The sequence below is a fragment of the Pan troglodytes genome, chromosome 1, assembly GCF_028858775.2.
Source record: "Pan troglodytes isolate AG18354 chromosome 1, NHGRI_mPanTro3-v2.0_pri, whole genome shotgun sequence".
Taxonomy (NCBI): Eukaryota; Metazoa; Chordata; class Mammalia; order Primates; family Hominidae; genus Pan; species Pan troglodytes.
The window spans coordinates 185,071,970-185,093,258 of record NC_072398.2 but is presented as its reverse complement, the minus strand read 5'-3'; the positions used below and the strand labels follow the sequence as shown (position 1 = coordinate 185,093,258).

General features: G+C 38.5%; 1 protein-coding gene across 9 annotated transcripts in view; it reads left to right on the top strand.

Annotated features, from left to right (window-relative positions):
* The window catches only part of MAST2 (microtubule associated serine/threonine kinase 2), a 236,294-nt gene that overhangs the window by 71,006 nt on the left and 143,999 nt on the right, over positions 1–21,289 (top strand). For all 9 annotated transcript variants that reach the window (XM_063781249.1, XM_016962041.4, XM_016962036.4 and 6 more), the window contains exon 4: positions 9,012–9,043. In XM_063781249.1, the coding sequence (XP_063637319.1) occupies positions 9,012–9,043 (32 nt within the window). The remainder of the gene's footprint in view (positions 1–9,011; positions 9,044–21,289) is intronic.

The window sequence follows — 21,289 nt, the reverse complement described above, 5'->3', positions numbered from 1 at the left end:
TCCTGGCTAATTTTTTTTGAGCTTTATTATTAGAGACGAGGTCTCACTGTGTTGCTCAGGCTGGTCTTGAACTCCTGAGCTCAAGGGATCCTCCTGCCTCAGCCTCCCAAAGTGCTGGGATTACAGGTGTGAGCCACCACACCTGGTCAATTTCTTATTATTAATCCAAAGTGTCTTACTTTAAACTTTTAAGTTTATTTTAAAAATTTAAGCCTAGGAATAACTTTTGTGAGAAAGGCAGAGTAGGTATTTTTATCTCAGGTGAACAGGTAAGAATAATGAGGTTTAGAAAGGTTTAATGACTGACCAAGATTTTATAAGGAAGTAAGTAGCAGAATTGCATTCACATATTTTTCTGACTGAGTCCTAGTTTCTTTATACCATGTAGAAATATCCTGTTAATATCATCAAGCTGTTCATCAAACTCAAATGAGAATAACACATTATTTATAGAATAAAGGTTTTTGTTTGTTTGTTTTTGTTTTTTCTTCTTGAGACAGAATCTCTCTCTGTTGCCCAGGCTGGAGTGCAGTGGTGTGATCTTGGCTTACTGCAGCCTCTGCCTCCCAAGCTCAAGTGATCTTCCCACCTCAGCCCCCTGAGTAGCTGGGACCGCTGGCACATGCCAATATGCCCAGCTATTTTTTGTAGTTTTTGTAGAGATGGGGTTTCACCATGTTGCCCAGTCTGGTCTCGAACTCCTGAGCTCAAGCAATCCTCTCGCCTCGGCATCCCAAAGTGCTGGGATTACAGGTGTGAGCCACTGTGACTGGTCTAAAGTATTTTCATGTACATTACTTTATTTGACTTTTACAACTGCTGTATCTAAGCCTTTGAGGTAGATGGAATCCCAGGTCACACAGTTACATGTTTTTGAGCCACGACAGAAGCCTAGTTTTCCAAACTTTAAATTTTGTGTTCTTGACCAGGCATGGTGGCTCACGCCTATAATCCCAGCGCTTTGGGAGGCGGAGGCAGGTGGATCACGAGGTCAGGAGATAATGTTCCTTTTAAGACTAGATAGTAAATGATATTAACATAGATTTTCTTCCTCGGTAATATTTTTCTCTTCTTAAAGCATTCCGACTCTCCATGGAGTAACTACCAGCCAGGAGACTGTCAGTAAATAATATGTGATAATAGAGCATATTCTTCCCCTAGTAAAGCTTCTTGCTGAAATTATTGCAATTGATAGTTTTCATCAATGCAACTCCAAACTGGTAGGCAGGACCCTATTGTCTTATAATTGCCTTATAATGATGATAACAATAATAGTATGAACCATTTACTTACTTGATGGATTCATAGATTTATTCATCCAGTATTCATTTGTTGCCTACTAGGCTAGGTATTCTGCTGGGTGCCAGGAATGTCCTTGAGAGCAAGACTAATTCCTACTCTCCTGGAGCTAACAGTCAAATAAAACAGATAATTTAGCAAATAATTATAATAACCAGTGAAGTAGGTATGATTGAGGAATTAAAGGAATATTTGGATACTATATGAAAGGAGGCTGGGGAAACTGTAGAAAAACTTTCCAGAGGAAACGAAGTTTAAGCTGAAGTCCAGGAATGTATAAAAAGAGATAAAGAAAAGTAATCCAGACCAGGAGAACAATAAGTGTGAAGACCTGAAGGTGAAAGAAAGCATGGCAAGCCTGAGTCCAAAACTCCAATAAGACCGGAGAATTATGCAAATGATACTGAGGAGGGAGGCAGTCAGAGCCAAGTAGTGCCCTGTAGACTACAGAAAGGATTTTAGACTTTACCATTGCAGAATTATAAGAGAGAAAGGACACATTTAAAAAAGTTATTTTTGGCCGGGCACAGTGGCTCACGCCTGTAATCCCAGCACTTTGGGCGACCGAGGTAGGTGGATCACCTGGGGTCAGGAGTTCGAGACCAGCCTTACCAACATGGTGAAACCCTGTCTCTACTAAAAATACAAAAATTAGCCGGACGTGGTGGCGCATGCCTGTAATCCCAGCTACTTGGGAGGCTGAGGCAGGAGAATCGCTTGAACCTGGGAGACGGAGGTTGCAGTGAGCCAAGATCGCGCCACTGCACTCCAGCCTGGGTGACAGAATGAGACTTCATCTCAAAAAAAAAAAAAAAGTTATTTTTGACTTCAGTATTTATTTCATTATACCCACAGTTATCACTCAGAAAACAGGTACTATATATGATATTTACATTGATATAACATTAATCAAGGGGGACAAAACTGAATGAAAGGGAGACCAATTAGGAGGATGTTATAGGATGATGGTGGCTTGTGCCCGGGGAAATAGAAGTGAATTGACAGATTAAAGATAGATATTTTGGAAGTAGAATTGGCCGAGCTTGATGAATAATGGATGTAGAGAGTGAGAGAAAGTGAAAAATGAAGAATGACCCTGGGTTTGGTGGTACCATCATCAAAATAGACAACAGAGAAGGAGCGTGACTGAGTAGAAAGATCAGCTGAGTTTTAGACATATTAAGGACAAGGTAGTTGTATGTACAACTATAGAGGTCAGCAAAAAGATCTGGGATAGAGATACAAATTTGAGATTGTAAAATACATAGAGAAAGGAGAGTGTACAAGCAGAACTTCAAGGGCAGTCCACATTTAAGGGTCTAAGGTGATGAAGGATGGGCCTGCAAAGGTGTTTAAATGGTGTGTTTGCAGGGATAAGAGGAAAAACAAGAGAATGTGGCTTCATGGCAAGAAAAGTCTTCCAGGACAGAAGAGTGAATGATACTATCAGGTGCTGTTGAGCAGTGGAGCCAAAAAAGATAGGTGGACTAAAAATGCAGTGAAGCTTCATTACACTGGCGTTATACATTACATTGGCAGTGTGCCAAGAATGGTTTAAATGGGCTGGTAAGGTCTAGGGATATTTATAGAGTGTTGAAGAATGAGTAGGAAGTGAGAAATTAGAGACATTGGATGTAGATAACTCATTCAAGAAGTGTGGTTGTGAAGGGAAATAAAATTGATAAGGCAGTATTTGAAGAGGGATGTGTAGTTATTAAGGGAATTTATTTCCTTATCTCAAGCTGGAATAGACTTGAATGTGTTCAGAATGCTAATCAGGAAGATCATTAAGAACATGAAGAGTCAAGAGATAATGAGTAGATCAGAGAAGGCTGAATGGAATGGGCTTCACCTGATATTGTAATGTATTACCAGGTATTACCAGCCTAGTTGCTGGAAGGTTATGAGTAAAATAATTTATGGTTATCTGTCTAAATGGGAGTACTCTTGCCTCAGCCAAGTTTCCTGATTGTGTAGCTTTTCTCCCCAACTTGCTGTGAATATTCCCTGGGAAAAGGAGGATTGAGAAATCATTGCTATTTGGACTACCTTTATGTGGTTGGGCCCTTCTTGTTCCACTGTGCCTTAGTTGTCACAGAATGTACTGATCTGGAGTCCTGGGCATCAAATGCAGGCTTTTGTATAGGTGTAAGGAAGTCGGAAGGGATGGATTTCCACGGATGCGCTTCCGTGCCTCTAAAGGAATGCAGAGAGGGGCATATATGCATTTTAGGAAATTTTATTATTGTTAGCCAAAACTATAGTCTACCATATTACCCATTTAAACTATTCAAGAAGTCAGAACTGTCATGTAGATTCAAAGAACAAATATTTCCAGTTTTATATAGATTGTTTCAGAAAGTAGAAAAAGAGGATATATTACCTTAGCACATTTTATGAGTGTCTTCGTCTGTTCGTGCTGCTATAAAAAAATACCACAGATTGGATCATTTATAAAGAACAGACATTTATTTTCTCACAGTCCTGGAGTCTGAGAAGTCCAAGATCAAGGTGTTGGCATTTGTGTGGTGAGTGCCTTCTTGCTGTTTCTTCACATGGTGGAGGATGGAAAGGCAAAAAGGGCTGAAAGCTGTATGAAGCCTCTTTTTTTTCTTTTAATTTTGATTTTTTTGAGATGGGGTCTTGCTCTGTTGGCCAAGCTGACCTCAGACTCCTGGGCTTAAGCGATTCTCCTGCCTCAATCTCCTGAGTAGCTGGGACTACAGGTGCACATCACCATGCCTGGCTTAAAGCCTTATGAAGGCCTTAATCCCGTTTACAAGAGAGGAGGCCTCATGACCTAATCACCTCCTACAGGCCCCACCTCGTAATACTATCACATTGGATTTTAAAGTCCAATGTGAATTTTGGACGAGACACAAACATTGAAACCTTAGCAGTGAGGATAGTGTAAGTATGATGTCAAAATTGGACAAGAACAATTTGAGACGAGAAAGTATATAGGCCAGTCTTACTTATTAACATACAGGCAAATATCCTAAATAAAAGTTTCTAGGCCTAGATACTTTTATTAGTGAAAGCTGTTAATATTTAAGGCAGAAATAACACCAGTCTTACATAATTTCTTTCAGAAAATAGAGGAGTAAGAAACAGTTCCCAGTCAGTTTTAGGAGACCGGCATAATTGTGATATATAAAAATCTGACAAAGAAATTATAAGAAAATTAGAGATTATTATCCCTTATGAAAATAGGTGCAAAAATCATTAAAAAGATATTAGCTAATAGAATCTAGCAATGTATTTGATAAAATTGAAGTTAGGTTGGGCGCGTTGGCTCACGCCTGTAATCCCAGCACTTTGAGAGGCCAAGGCGGGTGGATCACCTGAGGTCAGGAGTTTGAGACCAGCCTGGCTAACATGGTGAAACCCCGTCTCTATTAAAAATACAAAAATTAGCCAGGCATGGTGGCACATGCTTGTAAACCCAGTTACTTGGGAGGCTGAGGCAGGAAAATCACTTGAACCTGGGAGGCAGAGGGTGCAGTGAGCAGAGATCACGCCACTGCATTCCAGTCTGGGTGATGGAGCAAGGCTCTATCTCAAAAAAGAAAAAAAAAGTTGACTTTAACTCAGAAATGCAAAATTAGTTTAATCTTAGCAAATCAATCACTGTAATTTGCCACATTAACAGAAGAGAAAAACTATGTAAGCATTTCAGTAGATGCAGAGAAAGTATTTGACATAATCCATGCCCATTTGTGAGAAAGACTATGAACAAATTAGGAACAGAAGAGAACTTGATAAAAAGTTATCCATGAAAAACCTATAACTAACATAATATTAAATATTCAAAATGTTAAATGCTTTTCTTGTAAGATCAGATGAGAAGCAAGACAAGGATGTCTACCACTTCATTTAACATCTTATAGAAAATTCTAGAAAATGGAAAGAAGTAAAGCTCCCTATTATAGAAGATATGATTGTTTATATAGAAAAATTCTAAGGAATGTACAAAACATTTATGATTAATAATAATTTTACCAAAGTATAGGATACATGGTCAATATAAAAATTAATTGAATTTCTATAAACATGCAAGCAATTGGAAAATGAAATAAAAGTTTTTATTTATAATAGCTTTAAAAAATCTACTTAGGGATGAGCTTAATAAAAGGAGTGCAAGGTGTTTTTGTTAAAAACGATAAAACATTGCTTAGAGTAATTAAAGAACTCGGTAAATGGAGAAGTACTATGTTCATGTATTATAAGACTTGATATTTTGAGATATCACTTCTTTCCAAATTGATGTATAATCCCAGCAGGCTTTTTTTTTGGTAAAAATTAATAATTGAATTCAAAAATTCAAATCGAAATGCAAGAATCTAGAATATCTAAAGCAATCTTGGAAAATAACAAAGTTAAAGGACTGTACAATCTGACTTTAGGACTAAATATAAAACCACAGAATCATGATAGTGTGGTGCTTGCATAGGGCAGAAAAATAGATCAGTAGGATGCAATAGAGAGCCCAGAAAGGTTAAAAAAAAAATTGTTAGGGAAAGGACAGTGTTTTCAATAAATGGTATTGAAATAAGTGGATATCCATATGAAAAAAAATGAACCTTAATTTCATCTCACATACTACCTCAAAATTAATTTTCACTCATCAAAAGGCTCCACTGGCCTGGCATGGTGGCTCACGCCTGTAATCCCAACACTTTGGGAGGTTGAGGCAGGTGGATCACCTGAGGTCAGGAGTTCTAGACCAACTTGACCAATATGGTGAAAACCCATCTCTACTAAGAATATAAAAATTAGCTGGGCATGGTGATGGGTGCCTGTAATCCCAGCTACTCGAGAGGCTGGGGCAGGAAAATCACTTGAACCCAGGAGGTGGAGGTTGCCGCACGCCGAGATTGCACCACTGCGCTCCAGCCAGGGTGACAGAGCGAGACTCCATCTCAAAAAAAAAAAAAAAAAGGCACCACCAATAACTTTAGTAGGCAAGCCACAGATTAGAACATATTTACAAAACACATATGACAAAGCACTTGTATTTAGAAGATTATGAAGAGCTCTTATAATTCAATAGTAAAAAGATAACTCAATTTTTAAAAAGGTAAAAAAATTTTAAGATACTTCACAAAGGAATATATATTGATGGTTAATAAGCACATGAAAAGATACTCAACATCGTTAGTCATCAGGAAAATGATTAAAGCCACAATGAGATACCCGTACACACCTAAATGGCTAAAATGTAAAATGACTAAAATATAAAAAACTGATACCATGTATTGGCATGAATGTAGAGTAGTTCAAACTTTCTTATATTATTAATGTGAACATAACATGTATTAGCTAGGATGTGAAGCAGTTGAAACTCTCATACATTGTTAATGGGAATGTAGCATGGTATAATCACTTTAGAAAAAGGTCTGGTAGCTTCTTATAAATCTAAATATATATCTACCCTTTAACTGAGTAATTCTACACTTTTAGGGATTTACCCAAGAGAAGTGAAATATAGCTTGTCAAAAGACATGTTATAGGAATGTTAATAGCTGAAAAATGGAATTGGAGAAAAGATAAATTAACTGGGGTATATTATTCATATTGCTATTGTGTTACCTGCAACAACATGGATACATCTCACAAATACTATGCTGAGTTGAAGAAGCCTATGTAAAAAGGTTTATATTTGTATGGTTCCATTCATATGAAGTTTTGAGGAAGTAAAAGTAATCTGTGGTGACATAATGAGAATAATATTTGCTTGGGGTAGGAGGATAGTGGTTTGTTTGGGGATTTATGAAGAAAGGACATGGTGGAACTTTCTGGATTGATGGACATGTTCTATATTTTGATAGAGATTTAGGTTATGAGTATATGTACTTAACAGACTTATCAATTGGCATACGTAAGATTAAGTAATTTAAGATTTGTACAGTTGAATGTTTGTAAATTTACCTAGAAAAACACACAAAAGAATTGCAATCAAATACTGAATTTTAGCAAAAATAATTTTATAAAATAAGTGAATTTTACAAAAATAAGGCATATTAAACTTATTGTGAAAAGTAAACCGGCTGGGCGTGATGGCTCACACCTGTAATCTCAGCACTGTGGGAGACCAAGGTGGGAGGATCACTTGAGGTCAGGAGTTTGAGACCAGCCTGGCCAACATGGCGAACCCCTGTCTCTACTAAAAATACAAAAAAATTAGCTGGGCATGGTGGTGCATGCCTGTAATTCCAGCTACTCAGGAGGCTGAGGCAGTAGAATCGCTTGAACCCAGGAAGTGGAGGTTGCAGTGAACCGAGATCGGCCAGCCTGGGTGACAGCGTGAGACTCCATCTCAAAAAAAAAAAAAAAAAGAAAAGAAAAAAGCAAATCTATAAAATGTTTAGAAGAAAATATAAGCACATATATTCATGACTGTGTATCAGGGATATATTTCTTACATGGGCAGTTGTTTTGGAGAGCAATTTGGAATATCCAGTACTTTATGACTCAGTAGTTCAACATCCAAGAAACTTTTTCTACATGCGCACTAGGAAACAACTACAAGAATGTTTACAAGAGTATTGTTTTAATGGAGAAGAAAAAGATGGAAAGAAAATTAAATTTCCATTTACTAGAGAATAGATAAATAAATATTGGTATATTCATAGACTGGACCACTGTCTGAAGATCAGTGAACTAAAGTGAAATATATCCACATGGGTGAATCTCCCAGTTTTCATAATGTTGGCTGATGTCAACAGAGGAATACATATAATATAATACCATGTATATATAATTTTAAAACATGTAAAACAATACTACTAATTTTTTACAAATCCAAAAACACGTATTGAAAATATTAAAAAAATTAAGAATAGTTGTTAATTTAGGACTGGTGGGAGGTGGGACTTGATACACTTGGAAAGCAAGTCACAGGGGCCCCAGCTGTTATCGTAAAGGTTATTTCTTATGCCAGTGGTGTGTGAAGTCATCTCTTTGTTATATTATTAACTATACTGCTTTATTTGTCTAAAATATTTTCTAATTATCACCCACTGCCCCTAATCCTATTTCATTCCTTCTGTATGCTTGCCACTAATGCCCTTTACAATTCAGCAGCAGTTAATGGCTGGCCTAGAGTGCCTGTAATCTACACTGGGGAGATGGTTCCATCTAGTGGGAAAAATGTTGCATGTATTCTATGAGACATTCCTTTTAGGAAGGAAGGATAAAGAAGTAATAGTTTGCCTGAGTCCTTTTATTTCACAAAAATTTAAGAGACAGGCTGGGCATGGTGGCTCACACCTGTAATCCCAGTACTTTGGGAGGCCGAGGCGGGCGGATCACGAGGTCAGGAGATCGAGACCATCCTGGCTAACACGGTGAAACCCCGTCTCTACTAAAAAAAAAAAAAAAAAAAAAAAAAATTAGCCAGGTGTGGTGGCGGGTGCCTGTAGTCCCAGCTACTCAGGAGGCTGAGACAGGAGAAAGGCGTGAACCTGGGAGGTGGAGCTTGCAGTGAGCCGAGATTGCGCCACTGCACTCCAGCCTGGGAGACAAAATGAGACTCCGTCTCAAAAAAAAAAAAAAAATAAAATTTAAGAGGCAAAGAAAAAGTTATTATTTAGAAATATGTGGCCTTTTCCATTATTAAGATAATGCTGTGAATTTCCTAGGACATTTAGGTAGACCAACAGGACTCAGATGGGTTCTTATTTCTAACTTGCATATGTTTTGTTTTTCAGAAGGAGTTGAGCCTTCCAAGAAGAGGCAGCTTGTAAGTAGATGATTATTACCATTATGATTATGATCTCCTACTTAGGAACCCCTCTTGGGAACATTTCCCACTATCATGTGGAGGAATCCCGCTCAGTACACAGTTTCTTTCTGTGTACTCCTATCTGAGCTAGGGAAGCCAGCAGGCCAACTGACTTCTCCCACCAGGTCAGATCTTCCCGTCCTCCCCATTCCTCCCGACCTCCAAACCTCTTCCCTCTCAGTTTCTACATAGCATTCTGGGAAAGTTACAACTTAAATATTCATCACAGTCTTATACTTGTGCTTTGGGATTTACTGAGTTTTCGTAGACTCAAGCTAAGGAAGTAGGAATATTAAAATGGAAACCCTTTGCATTTACATCTATCCCGTAACATGGTATGAGGAGAAGACCAACTTTTCTGATAAGTTGAGGCAAGGCCAGCTAAGTTTGGAGCCTATGTTGAATGGAATAGGTTCCCAACCTGTTTGGTTTTTTTCTGGCTTCAGGGTTAGGGGAGATTAATAAATAGTCTTTGTCCCTGGATTTTAATTTCTTAAATTCTCTTGGACTGCTTTTCCTCTAGGAATTCTGTTGGGGCAGTATTAGAAATTTGGCCAATCAGAATCTCCTGGAATGTTTGTTAAAGTGCAGAGTGTGAACTTAATGCATTAAAATCTCTGTGTTGGGGCCCAAAAACCTGTACTGTATATACCTAAAACATACTCATATTTACCATGATTTACTAGTAAAGTCACATCTGGGGAACCCTAAGGAAATAGAGCTGTGATAAAACAATGGCTTTTAAACTTTTCCTTAACAAAAAAAGAGATGTAATTAAGGAGGAGATCACAACAGCATTCATATTTATTAAGTATACTTTATATACACATCATATGCAATTTTTAAATGTTTAAATGAAACATGTAGTAATTCTTTCTGTTACTGTCCATTTTAGGATTTTGTTTTGTGAAAAATGCTCTAGTGATTAAATTTTCCTCTGAGGTTTTTGTGAAGCCTTTTGGGCTGTTTACGAAAACTTATTTTGGTTTGATATGAAGAGACTTGAGTCAGAAAACTCATAAGGTTCAGTCTTGACCATGCCATTTAACTAGCTTTGTAAACCTAGACAAATCACTTTATCTTCTTAAACCTCAGTTGCCTTATCTATAAAATGAAGATAATGTTACCTGTGTTTTCTTCTTACTAAGCCTGTTAGAAGGATCACTTAATATATGTATAGTGCTTTATTACTTATAGTTTAATTTTAATATATATTAGTTTTAGAATTCTTAATGGGTTAAATTTGGATGAATTCTATTATTTAAGAGGCACATTTTAAATTTTAAATTCAGTTTCTAGCAGTGGATATTCAGTCTAGCTTCACAAGTGTCCTGAGTCTTCTGTAAATGGCAAGGGCTCTAACAGGACTCTTAGAGGAATGAGACACCAAATAGGTATGCATAACTGAAAAGGAGTAGCTTTTCAGCATCATAGTCAGGAAATATTTGTACTTGATCATTTTTCTAATATTTCTGCCCACCCCCCCCCCCGCTTTTTTTTGGTTGCTTCTATTTGAAAACTGCCTGAGATTTGCCTTTTCTTAGTATTAAGTGAAATAAATTAAGGCCTGAGACAGGTAGCTTCTTGCAGAAATGTGTGTCCTCAATGAATGGAGTTGCTGGGAAGAAGGAGAAGGAGGAGTATTCTTATTTTTATTTTATACCAGAATAATTTTTTGGTCATTTTAGTGATATCTAAAGTTAGGCCTACTCTAACTGCCTTAAAAACGTTTAATTAATAAGGATCAGAAATAGATTTTCCCTCCTCTTTTTTGATAAAGTAACTCACATTTAAACAATTGATCACTCAGTAAATACACAGTAATATCTACTCTGGGTCAGGTGCGGTGGCTCACACCTATAGTCCCAGCACTTTGGGAGGCTGAGGTAGGTGGATCACCTGAGGTCAGTAGTTCGAGACCAGCCTGACCAATATGGTAAAACCCTGTCTCTACTAAAAATAAAAATAAAAATTAGCCGGGCGTCATGGCGTGCGCCTGTAGTCCCAGTTACTCCGGGGGCTGAGACAGGAGAATTGCTTGAATCCAGGAGACGGAGGTTGCAGTGAGCTGAGATCATGCCACTGCACTCCAGCCTGGGCGACAGAGTGATGCGCCGTCAAAAAATAAATAAATAAATAAAAAAGCCTACTCTGTGCTGGGTAGAGTGATCTAAGTTCTGAGGCTGTTAAGATTCAATTAGATAAATTCTTCTCTTTTGAAGAGCTTACACTTAAGTAAGCCAGAAGTTCTTCAGTTCTTTAATATAAACAATATCCTTTCTTATCTTTAATATTAGAAGAGTCGAAAAAGTTTTGTTCTGGAAGGAAGCAAGGAAACATGGGTACTAATATAGGCTTTGCCACTAACAAATTATGTGTGGCTTTAAAACAGGAGCTCCCACTTCTGGACCTGAATTGCCATACTTGTAAAATGAAGGGATTGGCTACCTGATCTCTATGCTTAGTCATCTCCCCAAACAATTATAGTTCCATGGTACCTCTTGTACACAGAGCTGGGCAAGTCTTTGTAGGGATTGTGCAGTAGGAGGCAAAGTACTGCTTAGCATTTGTAGTAAAGAAAACAGGTAAGAACCACAAAACAAATATTTGAATAAGTTTAATTACTACAAAATTTGTTGTGTGGAAAAACTGATGTTAATAAAATGAGTGACTTACCATTTGCTCCACTGTTTCTCGTCCTCATAGCCTGATCTGGAAAATTTTTAAAGTTTCTATAATTGTCATTTAAGTCTTGGTCAGAAGGAGGGGGCATTATATTTGTGTCCCTGTTTGCCTTTCTTAGAATGGTTCTCCCAAGAGCGAATCCTATGGTGTGCTCATTCCAGGTTATAAAGGCCCGTTTCCTCTGACATATCCTTCATGGACATAGAGAAATTTAGAATTTGCCTCTAGTTTGGTGTTCTTGTCCTTTGAGAGAGCGTTTTTGTTAATTAATTTTTGAGGTTTTCAATTGCTGTGCTTTTCACGTAATATGTTAGTTGCATTAAAATGGACAGGAACTCAAATATGAGTTTCTAGACTTATGTGACAACTTGGCATTATACAAAATACACATTCTTCCACTCAACAAGTAATTCCTCCAAAGTCTCCAAATTGGTAAGTGGAAGTATAGCATAAAAATTAACAGCTTGGGTTTGCAAGTCAGGCAGATGTGGGTTTCAGTCACGGCACTATTACTTACTAGATGTTTTTTGGTAAAATCAGTTACTATATTTTTGTCTTTTTGCCTCCATTCACTTTGTCATTTGCTCAAATCTTTCCATCCATGCATCCATCATACTATATTATTTTAGTTCCAGTTAGGTGTAGGCACTATTCCAGATACTGGAGATACAGTAGTGAATAAAGCAGACAAGGTCCCTGTGCTCACGGAGTTTCCATTCTACTTAAGAGAGACAAAAACATGTATGATATGCCATATGGTACTTACTGCTATGAAGAAAAATAAAGCCAGATATCAGAGAGGAGGATGTGTGTTTCTGTGGGGGTGAGGGTTTAAATTTTAAATTTTAAATTGAATTGTCTAGGCTGGGTGTGGTGGTTCACACCTGTAATCCGAGCACTTTGAGAGACTGAGGCAGGAGGATCGCTTGAGTCCAGGAGTTTGAGAACAGCCTGGGCAACATAGTGAGACCCTGTCTCTACAGAAAAATTTTAAAAATCAAAAAATTTTGGATTGTCCAGGAATTTTCTCATTAAGGCAACATTTGAGCAGAGAACAGGAGTCTGGAATGAGTGATACTGAGATAGAGATAGATCCATAAATATATATGTATATATTATATATATTTATATACTTATATAAGTATACATATATATTTATATATTATATACATATTTATATATGTATCTATAAGTACACACGCACACACACACACACATTTATAGTGACATTGGTCAGATTAGGGAAGAGAGCTGTTACATTCCAATACGCAAAATGCAAACATATCTATGCCTGCCACGATAAGGGCTTTATTGGGGCAAGGTGGTTATGAAAGTTCTTTTGGCCTGGCTCATACCATTTATTTTAGATGTAGCTTCCTGAAACTAAATCATTTTCATTTTTAGAAAGCTATTTCATATTTAAACCCATCTGGGTATTTTTTTAATGCATTAAAAATGTAGTTTAGAATATCAGACCTAAGGGAGTTGATAACTTTGTTCAAAGTACAATATCTGTGAAAAGAAGATTTTGAAGTTCTAAAGTTACTTGTATCTGTTTACCCAGGCTAGAAGGGTTTTATATTTTACTTTTTCATAATTGAAGCAGCTCTGAATGGCTTTTCTTGCCCAATGCTATAGTGGGGGCCTCTTTTTGATGATTCCTTTCAAATAGGATTGTTTCTTTTGCTGTTGTTGTTATTTTGTTTGTTTTTGTGACAGGGTCTCATTCTGTAGCCTAGGCTGGAGTGCAGTGGCGCAGTCTCAGCTCACTGCAGCCTGGTCCTCCCTGGCCTCAGGAGATCTTCCCATCACAGCCTCCTGAGTGACTGGCACCACAGGCACCTGCCACCACATCTGGCTAATTTTTGTATTTTTTGTAGAGATGGGGTTTCACTATGTTACTCAGGCTGGTCTGGAACTCCTGAGCTCAAGCTATCTCCCTACTTTGGCTTCCCAAAGTGCTTAGATTACAGGCATGAACCACAATGCCTGGCGACTGTTTATTTTGTTTGTGAATTTCAGCACCAGTACCTAGACCCTGCATTTGGGAGCTTAATGTAAATAATGCTTATGTCTCCAGTTACCCTGAAAGTAAAGCTTTTCTAATACCCATTAGGCTTAAGATAATTTTCCTCATATTTCATGAAATGTCTTGCTTTATTTCTTAGAGGCTATGAGCAGTCAATTGAGATAACAGACTGTAGGAGTGGAGAGGTAGCTGTTGGTTGCATTCATCATGGGGTATGTGTATATGTGTGTGTTGATATTATTGGCATTGCTGGCTTGTAGTCTTTAGAGCCCTTGGGGATAGTTAACCTTTTATTTTGTCAGCTTATTCATTTGGGCAGTGGACTTAGATACCAGATATTGGATGAAAGTTAATGTCTGGTGTCTGCAGTGATAGGCACTGCATAGTGGGCAGGGAGGAGTTCCTGGGCCCCAGGGATGTGATGTGTCAAACTTTGTTCCTATGAAACTGACAGCGTCATGTACTTTCCCATTCTGATGCAACTTGATGCCTGGATCAATGCTTCTGGAAAATGTGCTAAAAAGAGATACCACCTGCTGCATACACATAATAAACCCTTTGTTGAGGTATCAGTGGTGTCTGATATAGGGCTTTAGGTTTTCTGTGGGGCTTTGAAAATCAGGAAATTTTGCAATCTTTCAAGACTCTAAAGCCCAGAGTGATAGCTTTGTGTTACATTTAAGACCCTGTCTTTTAAAAGTTGGTGGGAAGTAATTTCATATAGATTCTCTAAGTGTCCAATGGGAAGGCAGGACATAGCAGAGGTTGGGAGGGAAGTAGCCATAGTCATCACTCATATCCCTACAGGGAACCATTTTGTTGTTAAAAAATGGACGTAGTTGTTGGCGAGCTTTACCTGTGTAGGTGGGATCTGAAAATCCTTGAGAACCTGTTTTTGTTACTGTATGTTGAGAATAGTTGTCATGCTCATTATCCCCACATTTATATCGCTAGATCTCATAACTGTCCATTCACCATAATGTGACTGAATATTTCAGAGACATCTGAACTGCAGCATTTATGAATCTGAGTCATTGTCTTTCTCAAAAATCAGGTCCTCTCTTATACTCTAGCTTATTAAATGGTACTGCTTCCTCAAGATAGAAAATTTAGTTATTTTTGTTGCCATGCTCTTCCTTACACTCACAAGTCTTTTCTGTTATACCTCTCAAATATCTCTTGGTGTTCTGTCTTTATTTTTATTTTATTTTATTTTTTTGAGACTGAGTCTCGCTCTGTGGTCCAAGCCGGAGTACAGTGGCGCCATCTGGGCTCACTGCAAGCTCCGCCTCCCGGGTTCACACCATTCTCCCACCTCAGCCTCCTGAGTAGCTGGGACTACAGGCCCCCACCACCACGCCCGGCTAATTTTTTGTATTTTTAGTAGAGACCGGGTATCACTCTGTTAGCCAGGATGGTCTCGATCTGCTGAACTTGTGATCCACCCACCTCGGCCTCCCAAAGTGCTGGGATTACAGGCGTGAGCCACCGCGCGCGGCCTCTTTTTTTTTTTTTTTTTTTTTTTGAGATGGAGTCTTGCTCTCTCGCCCAGGCTGGAGTGCAATGGCACAATCTCGCCTCACTGCAACCTCCGCCTCCCAGGTTCAAGTGATTCTTCCGCCTCAGCCTCCCGAGTAGCTAGTACTACAGATGTGTGCACCACGCCTGGCTAATTTTTTGTATTTTTAGTAGAGACGGGGTTTCACCATGTTAGCCAGGATGATCTCAATCTGACCTCATCATCCATCCGCCTCGGCCTCCCAAGTGCTGGGATTACAGGCCTGAGCCACTGTGCCCGGCTGGTGTTCTCTCTTTCTTTATACTACCACTGGTTTGTCCAGATAGTCCCAGCCATTGTAATCTCTTGCCTCTGCTACTGCCATAACCTCCTAACTGGCCTTTCTTTATCTGGCATTGCTCACCCTCAGTCTACCTAACTATCATACAATAGCCAGGAAAAGCTTTTTAAAATGCGGATTTCATTATTAGATATTAATTTAAACTTTTTTGGTGAATTTTTTTTTTTTTTGAAACAGAATCTCACTTTGTCACCCAGGTTGGAGTACAGTGGTGCGATCACAGCTCAGTGCAGCCCCAGCCTTCCTGGGCTCAGGTGGTACTCGCACCTCAGTCTCCCAAGTAGCTGGGACCACAGGTGCACGCTGCCACACCCAGCTAATTTTTGTACTTCTTGTAGAGGTGGGGTTTTGCCATGTTGCCCTGGCTGGTCTCGAACTCCTGGGCTAAAACTACCTGCCTTCCTCGGCCTTCCGAGGCGCTGAGATTACAGGTGTGAGCCTCTGCACCTGGCCTTTGGTGAATTTTTTCTTACTCTTAGGATCACACCTGACTATCTATACAGTGTGGTTGCTATATTTTTCTCCATGTTTTACACAATGTGTTCTCTGTGCCTGGAATTTTTGTTTTGTTTCATTTTGTTTTGTTTTTTTGAGACAGAATCTCACTCTGTTGCCAGGCTGGAGTACAGTGACGCAATCTTGGCTCACTGCAACCTCCACCTCCTGGGTTCAAGCAATTCTCTTGTCTCAGCCTCCTGAGTAGCTGGGACTACAGGTGCACGCCATGACACCCAGCTAATTTTTTTTTTAATTTTTAGTAGAGCCAGGGTTTCACCACATTGGTCAGGCTGGTCTCGAACTCCCAACCTCAGGTGATTAAGCAATTCTCCTGCCTCAGCCTCCCAAGTAGCTGGGACTACAGGTGCGCTCCACCATGCCGAGCTAATTTTTATATTTTTAGGGTTTCACCATGTTGGCCATGATGGTCTCAATCTTTTGACCTCGTGATCCGCCTGCCTCGGCCTCCCAAAAGTGCTGGGATTACAGGCATGAGCCCCCGTGCCCAGCTGGAATGTTCTTTTTCCACCTATACCAATCTAGTTCCTACGCACCTTTCAAGTCCCAGCTTACACCTCACTTCCTTATGAAAGGCGTTCCTGACCTCACCCAAACCTTGCTGTCTGTAGACTAAGTTGGGTTTCCCAGAACATACTTTCAATAAAGCCTCTACTTTTTCTTCATAGCTCTTACATCAGTTGTAAATAAAGAACTATTTGTCTGCCTTTTCCCGTTGTGTAGTATGTAAGTATTAGCTCAGGCTGCTGTAACAAAATACCACATGCTTAAATAACAAAAATTTATTTTCTTACAGTTATGCAAACTAGTAGTCCAAGAAGGTGACAACATGCTAAGTTTCTGGTAAACCTCTCTTCCTGGCTTGCAGAGAGTGGCCTTCTTGCTGTGTGCTCACATGGCCTTTATGTGGTACACCAGCCTGAGGATAGGGGCATAGATCTGTCTCTTCTTCTTTTTCTTCTTGCTTCTCCCTCCTTCCTTATTTTTTCCTTCATTTTCAAGCCCAACAGTCCTATAGGATTAGAGCCACCCCTATGACCTCATTTAACCTTAATTACTTCCTAAAGAACCTATATGGAAATATAGTCAGATTGGGGGTGAAAGCTTTAACATGAATTTTGGGGAGACACACTTTAGTCCATAGCAGATGGTAAGCTCCGTGAGGTCAGGACCATGTTGTGCGGTACAATATGCTGATCCCAGAGCCTACTATAGAGTTTAACACAAATTGGCAATCATTTGAGCTTGTTCCAAACATTGGTATGGTCTGGCACAAGAATACAAATAGAGGTATACACGTTTAATCATTTAAAATAGAGCTACCAAATTGTAAAATAAAATAAATGCTTTATCCTCCTACCTCTAGAAATATAGTTGCATAATAACAAATTTTGAAATATGTGTAAAGCTATTGATTTTTTAAAAATAAGCACATGTTAAATATTTAACTCATTGTTAGTAAGGAAATCTGGCAGATATATTAGCCAGTTCAAAGAAGTAAAAGAACCACAAGGTGATATGTGGTATGTGTATGTGTAGTGTTGAAATAAATGTATTATTTATTATAAAATTGAGTTTTTCCATGGAGAGAAGGGAAGTCAGTTGCACCTTCACTGTACAGAATTGATCAGCATGTCTATAGACAAACATTATTTTGTGCACTGGATGTACTAGCTCACACCTGTAATCCCAGCACTTTGGGAGGCTGAGGCAGGAAGATCACTTGAGCCCAGGAGTTTGAGCCCAGCCTGGGCAATGTAGTGAGACCCTGTCTCTGCAAAAGTTTTTTTAAAAAAATTAGCCAGGTATGGTGGTGACTGCCTGTAGTCCTAGCTACTTAGGGGGCTGAAGTGGGAAGGTTGAGCCTGCAGTGAGCCGTGATTGTGCCACTGTACTCCACCCTGGGTGACAGAGAGAGACCGTTTCAAAAAAAAAAAAAAATTATTTCACATAACGTCAGTTACCTACCTATAACTTACAGAGTTGTAAAGTAGCTCAAAGACAATAAAAGACAAACTAGAAGAGTATTCTCTAAACAATATGCATAGTTTTTTATTGGAAATATCTAGTAACCTTTTTTTCTTTTTTAACTTTTTCCAATTTTTTTTTTTTTATAATCTCCTACCTTTTCATCTAAAATAATCTGAAACATTTTTGTTCACAAAACAAGGGTGGTCTCATTGGGTTTGGCCTGATTATTTGCATAGTGTGGCCAGAATATTAATTTACCATAAAGCCTTCTTAAATTTACTTTGCTGTAAATTTTTATAAAGAATCTCAGATTGGACTTTTAAAGGCCTCTATTATTTGTATTTCGAGGCTAGGAAGGCAAGCCTAAGAAATACCACATTTCACTTGTAATAACTATAAATTTGGGTGAATTCCTAAGGGTCCTGGGCCTTCCAGGAAGTGACCTTCCTTACCATCTGTAAGTCTGGACCCTGTAAAGCCAGATACCAGGCCAGTTTTCCCAGGAAGGTTTTGTAAGTATTGGCTCCATAAAGTCAACCATAGTTCCTTAAAAGTGGTTTGTTATACCTGATCAAATAAGCATGATTCTCAAATGTGACCTTTCAGGCAAGCTCTTTGTTGGACAACCATTTTTTACAATTATATTCTGGTCAAAAGGAGAACAGATTCTTGTTTAGCCCTATTCAAATAACCATATTGCCTTGAACTGTAAGGAGACTCAGTAAGACGTTCTTAGTTCTGGGTTAGGGGAGGGTCAGTGAGAATCAGATGTGATTTAGGAATGTTTCATTTTACAAGAGCAAAGTCTACTTAATTGTTAAGAGTTATAGATAGCCTAACAAGGAATACAACTGGCTCCCTTGCATATTAGAAAGTGGACATTAAAATAATATTTCAAACAAATTACTATAATCATTTCTTATAGTTCATACAGTTCTGTGTACCTAATTCTCATTTCACTGGATCTTACGTTAGTAGTCGGCTTCTTAACTAAAAAAAGTTCTGGAAATTCTGACTCATTCCACTGGAATGATCTGGAAGTTGTCCAGTTGTCCAAGCAATGCTATTGGAAGCCTGTCTATTCTTTGATGTGTCAGTAGTTTTAAAATACCTGCCGCAGTCCTTTTCCGTGGAGCTCTGAGACAACCCTTCTTTGTTGAAGACACAGACTCTGGCTTCTAGCTGATTGTAGAGCCTTCAGACAGGCCTCAGCACAAAACAGAATCTCTCTGCATGTGACAGAGTCTCATATCATAAGAATAATGCAACTAACAAGGAAATTAAGTTGTTTTTGTCACATGTAAAATGAGAATAATAAGGCCAGTCCAAAAACTTATAGCAAACTGTAAGAGATTATTGCAAATAAGACAGTGAAGGTTACATCTGATTTGGAAAACATAGATAAACATAATTTTTAGAGAGGGAAAAATCTTTATGTATAACTTACAATATTCTTGTGGTATTATACAGACACCAAAAACATACCAAGAATATACTAAGGATATCAAGTAAAGAGATTCAGTGGGTCTGGAATAAGTCCTATACATCTATATTTTTATAAAACTCCAGTCCTATGCATCTATATTTTTATAAAACTCCACTGACCTAGAAGGTGCTGGATTCAAATGTTAAAAGTAAGGTTGTTACCAAGTAAACATTTTCAATTTTTATTATTTATTTATTTATTTTAGACAAGGTCTTGCTCTGTTGCCCAGGCTGGAGTGCAGTGGCTCTGTCATAGCTCACGGCAGCCTCAACCTCCTGGGCTCAAGCGATCCTCCTGTTTCAGCTTCTCAGGTAGCTGGGACTGTAAGCATGCATCACCATGCCCAGCTTATTTATTTCATTTAATTTATTTTTTATTTTATTTTAATTTTTTGCAGGGGGCAGGGTAGAGATAGGGTCTTGTAATGTTCCCTAGGCTGGTCTCTAACTCCTGGGCTCAAGTGATCCTCCTGCCTCAGCCTCCCAAAACGTTGGGATTGCAGATGTGAGCCACTGCACCTGGCCAGTATTTTAGATAATAACTGAAATTAAGACTGAAAACACTTCTTCCTGTAGGAGATTAAAAAAAAAAAAAAAAGACTGAAAACACTAAACTTTTGTTTCCTAAAATCTGGCAGAGTTCTGTCAGGACTCAGAAACGTTATGGATAATGAGGACATTGACAAATCTCTAGGAGTTTTCTATTAATCATACAATAACTAGAATATTTATAGTAATAGCATTTTACCCATACAACTTTAACCTAGGGAACACTGAACATGTCTTCTGGTAGATAACTTTTCTCATGAAATTCATTAATAACAAAATATTAAACCTAATTATTTCTAACATTTCTCTAAAAAGGAGAAAACACGTCTCTGTGATTTTGCCAAGGATGTTTTGGGATATCTCAGAGATAGTTTTTGGTAGGTAAAAATACACTGACCCCAGCACTTTGTGAGGCCAAGGTGGGAGGATTGCTTGAGCTCAGGAGTTTGAGACCAGCCTAGGCAACATGTTGAAACCCTATTTCTACAAAAATATGTAAAAGTTAGCTGGACGTGGTAGCGCACACCTGTGGTCCCAGCTACTTGGGAGGCTGAGGTGGAAGGATTGCTCGAGCCTGGGAGGTGGAGGTTGCAGTGAACTGAGATCATGCCACTGCACTCTAGCCTGGGTGACAGTGAGACCCTGTCTCAAATTAAAAAAAAAAATTACACTGAAAGTTTTATTTTATTATTTTCTACACGTAGGATCTGATTTGGGAAAGACAAATCTTCAAATAATTGTTAGTGGAAACACTTAAGATAGGATTGTTGGTGCTTGAGAAATAATACCTGGTTACTTATTTAACCGAAGTGACGGTAAAACATTTATAAACAAACATAGAAAGTAACACAATTTTAAGTAACTGTAGTTTTTTTTATGAGGAGCCCTATGCTTGCTTGATTAAGGACCTGATAAGTCAGCATAAAGCACAGAAAATTTTTCTAGCAAGACACAAAATATTTGCTAACTAGGCGTATTACATAGCAAAAAGAATATATTTTAATATTGTAGGTAATGGATGGCAGTAAACAGTAAACCAAGGACATGGACTCACCAAAATTGAATAAATTATTTGCTAAAATTTTAACCAGTTTTAGCTTTTCAGACTCA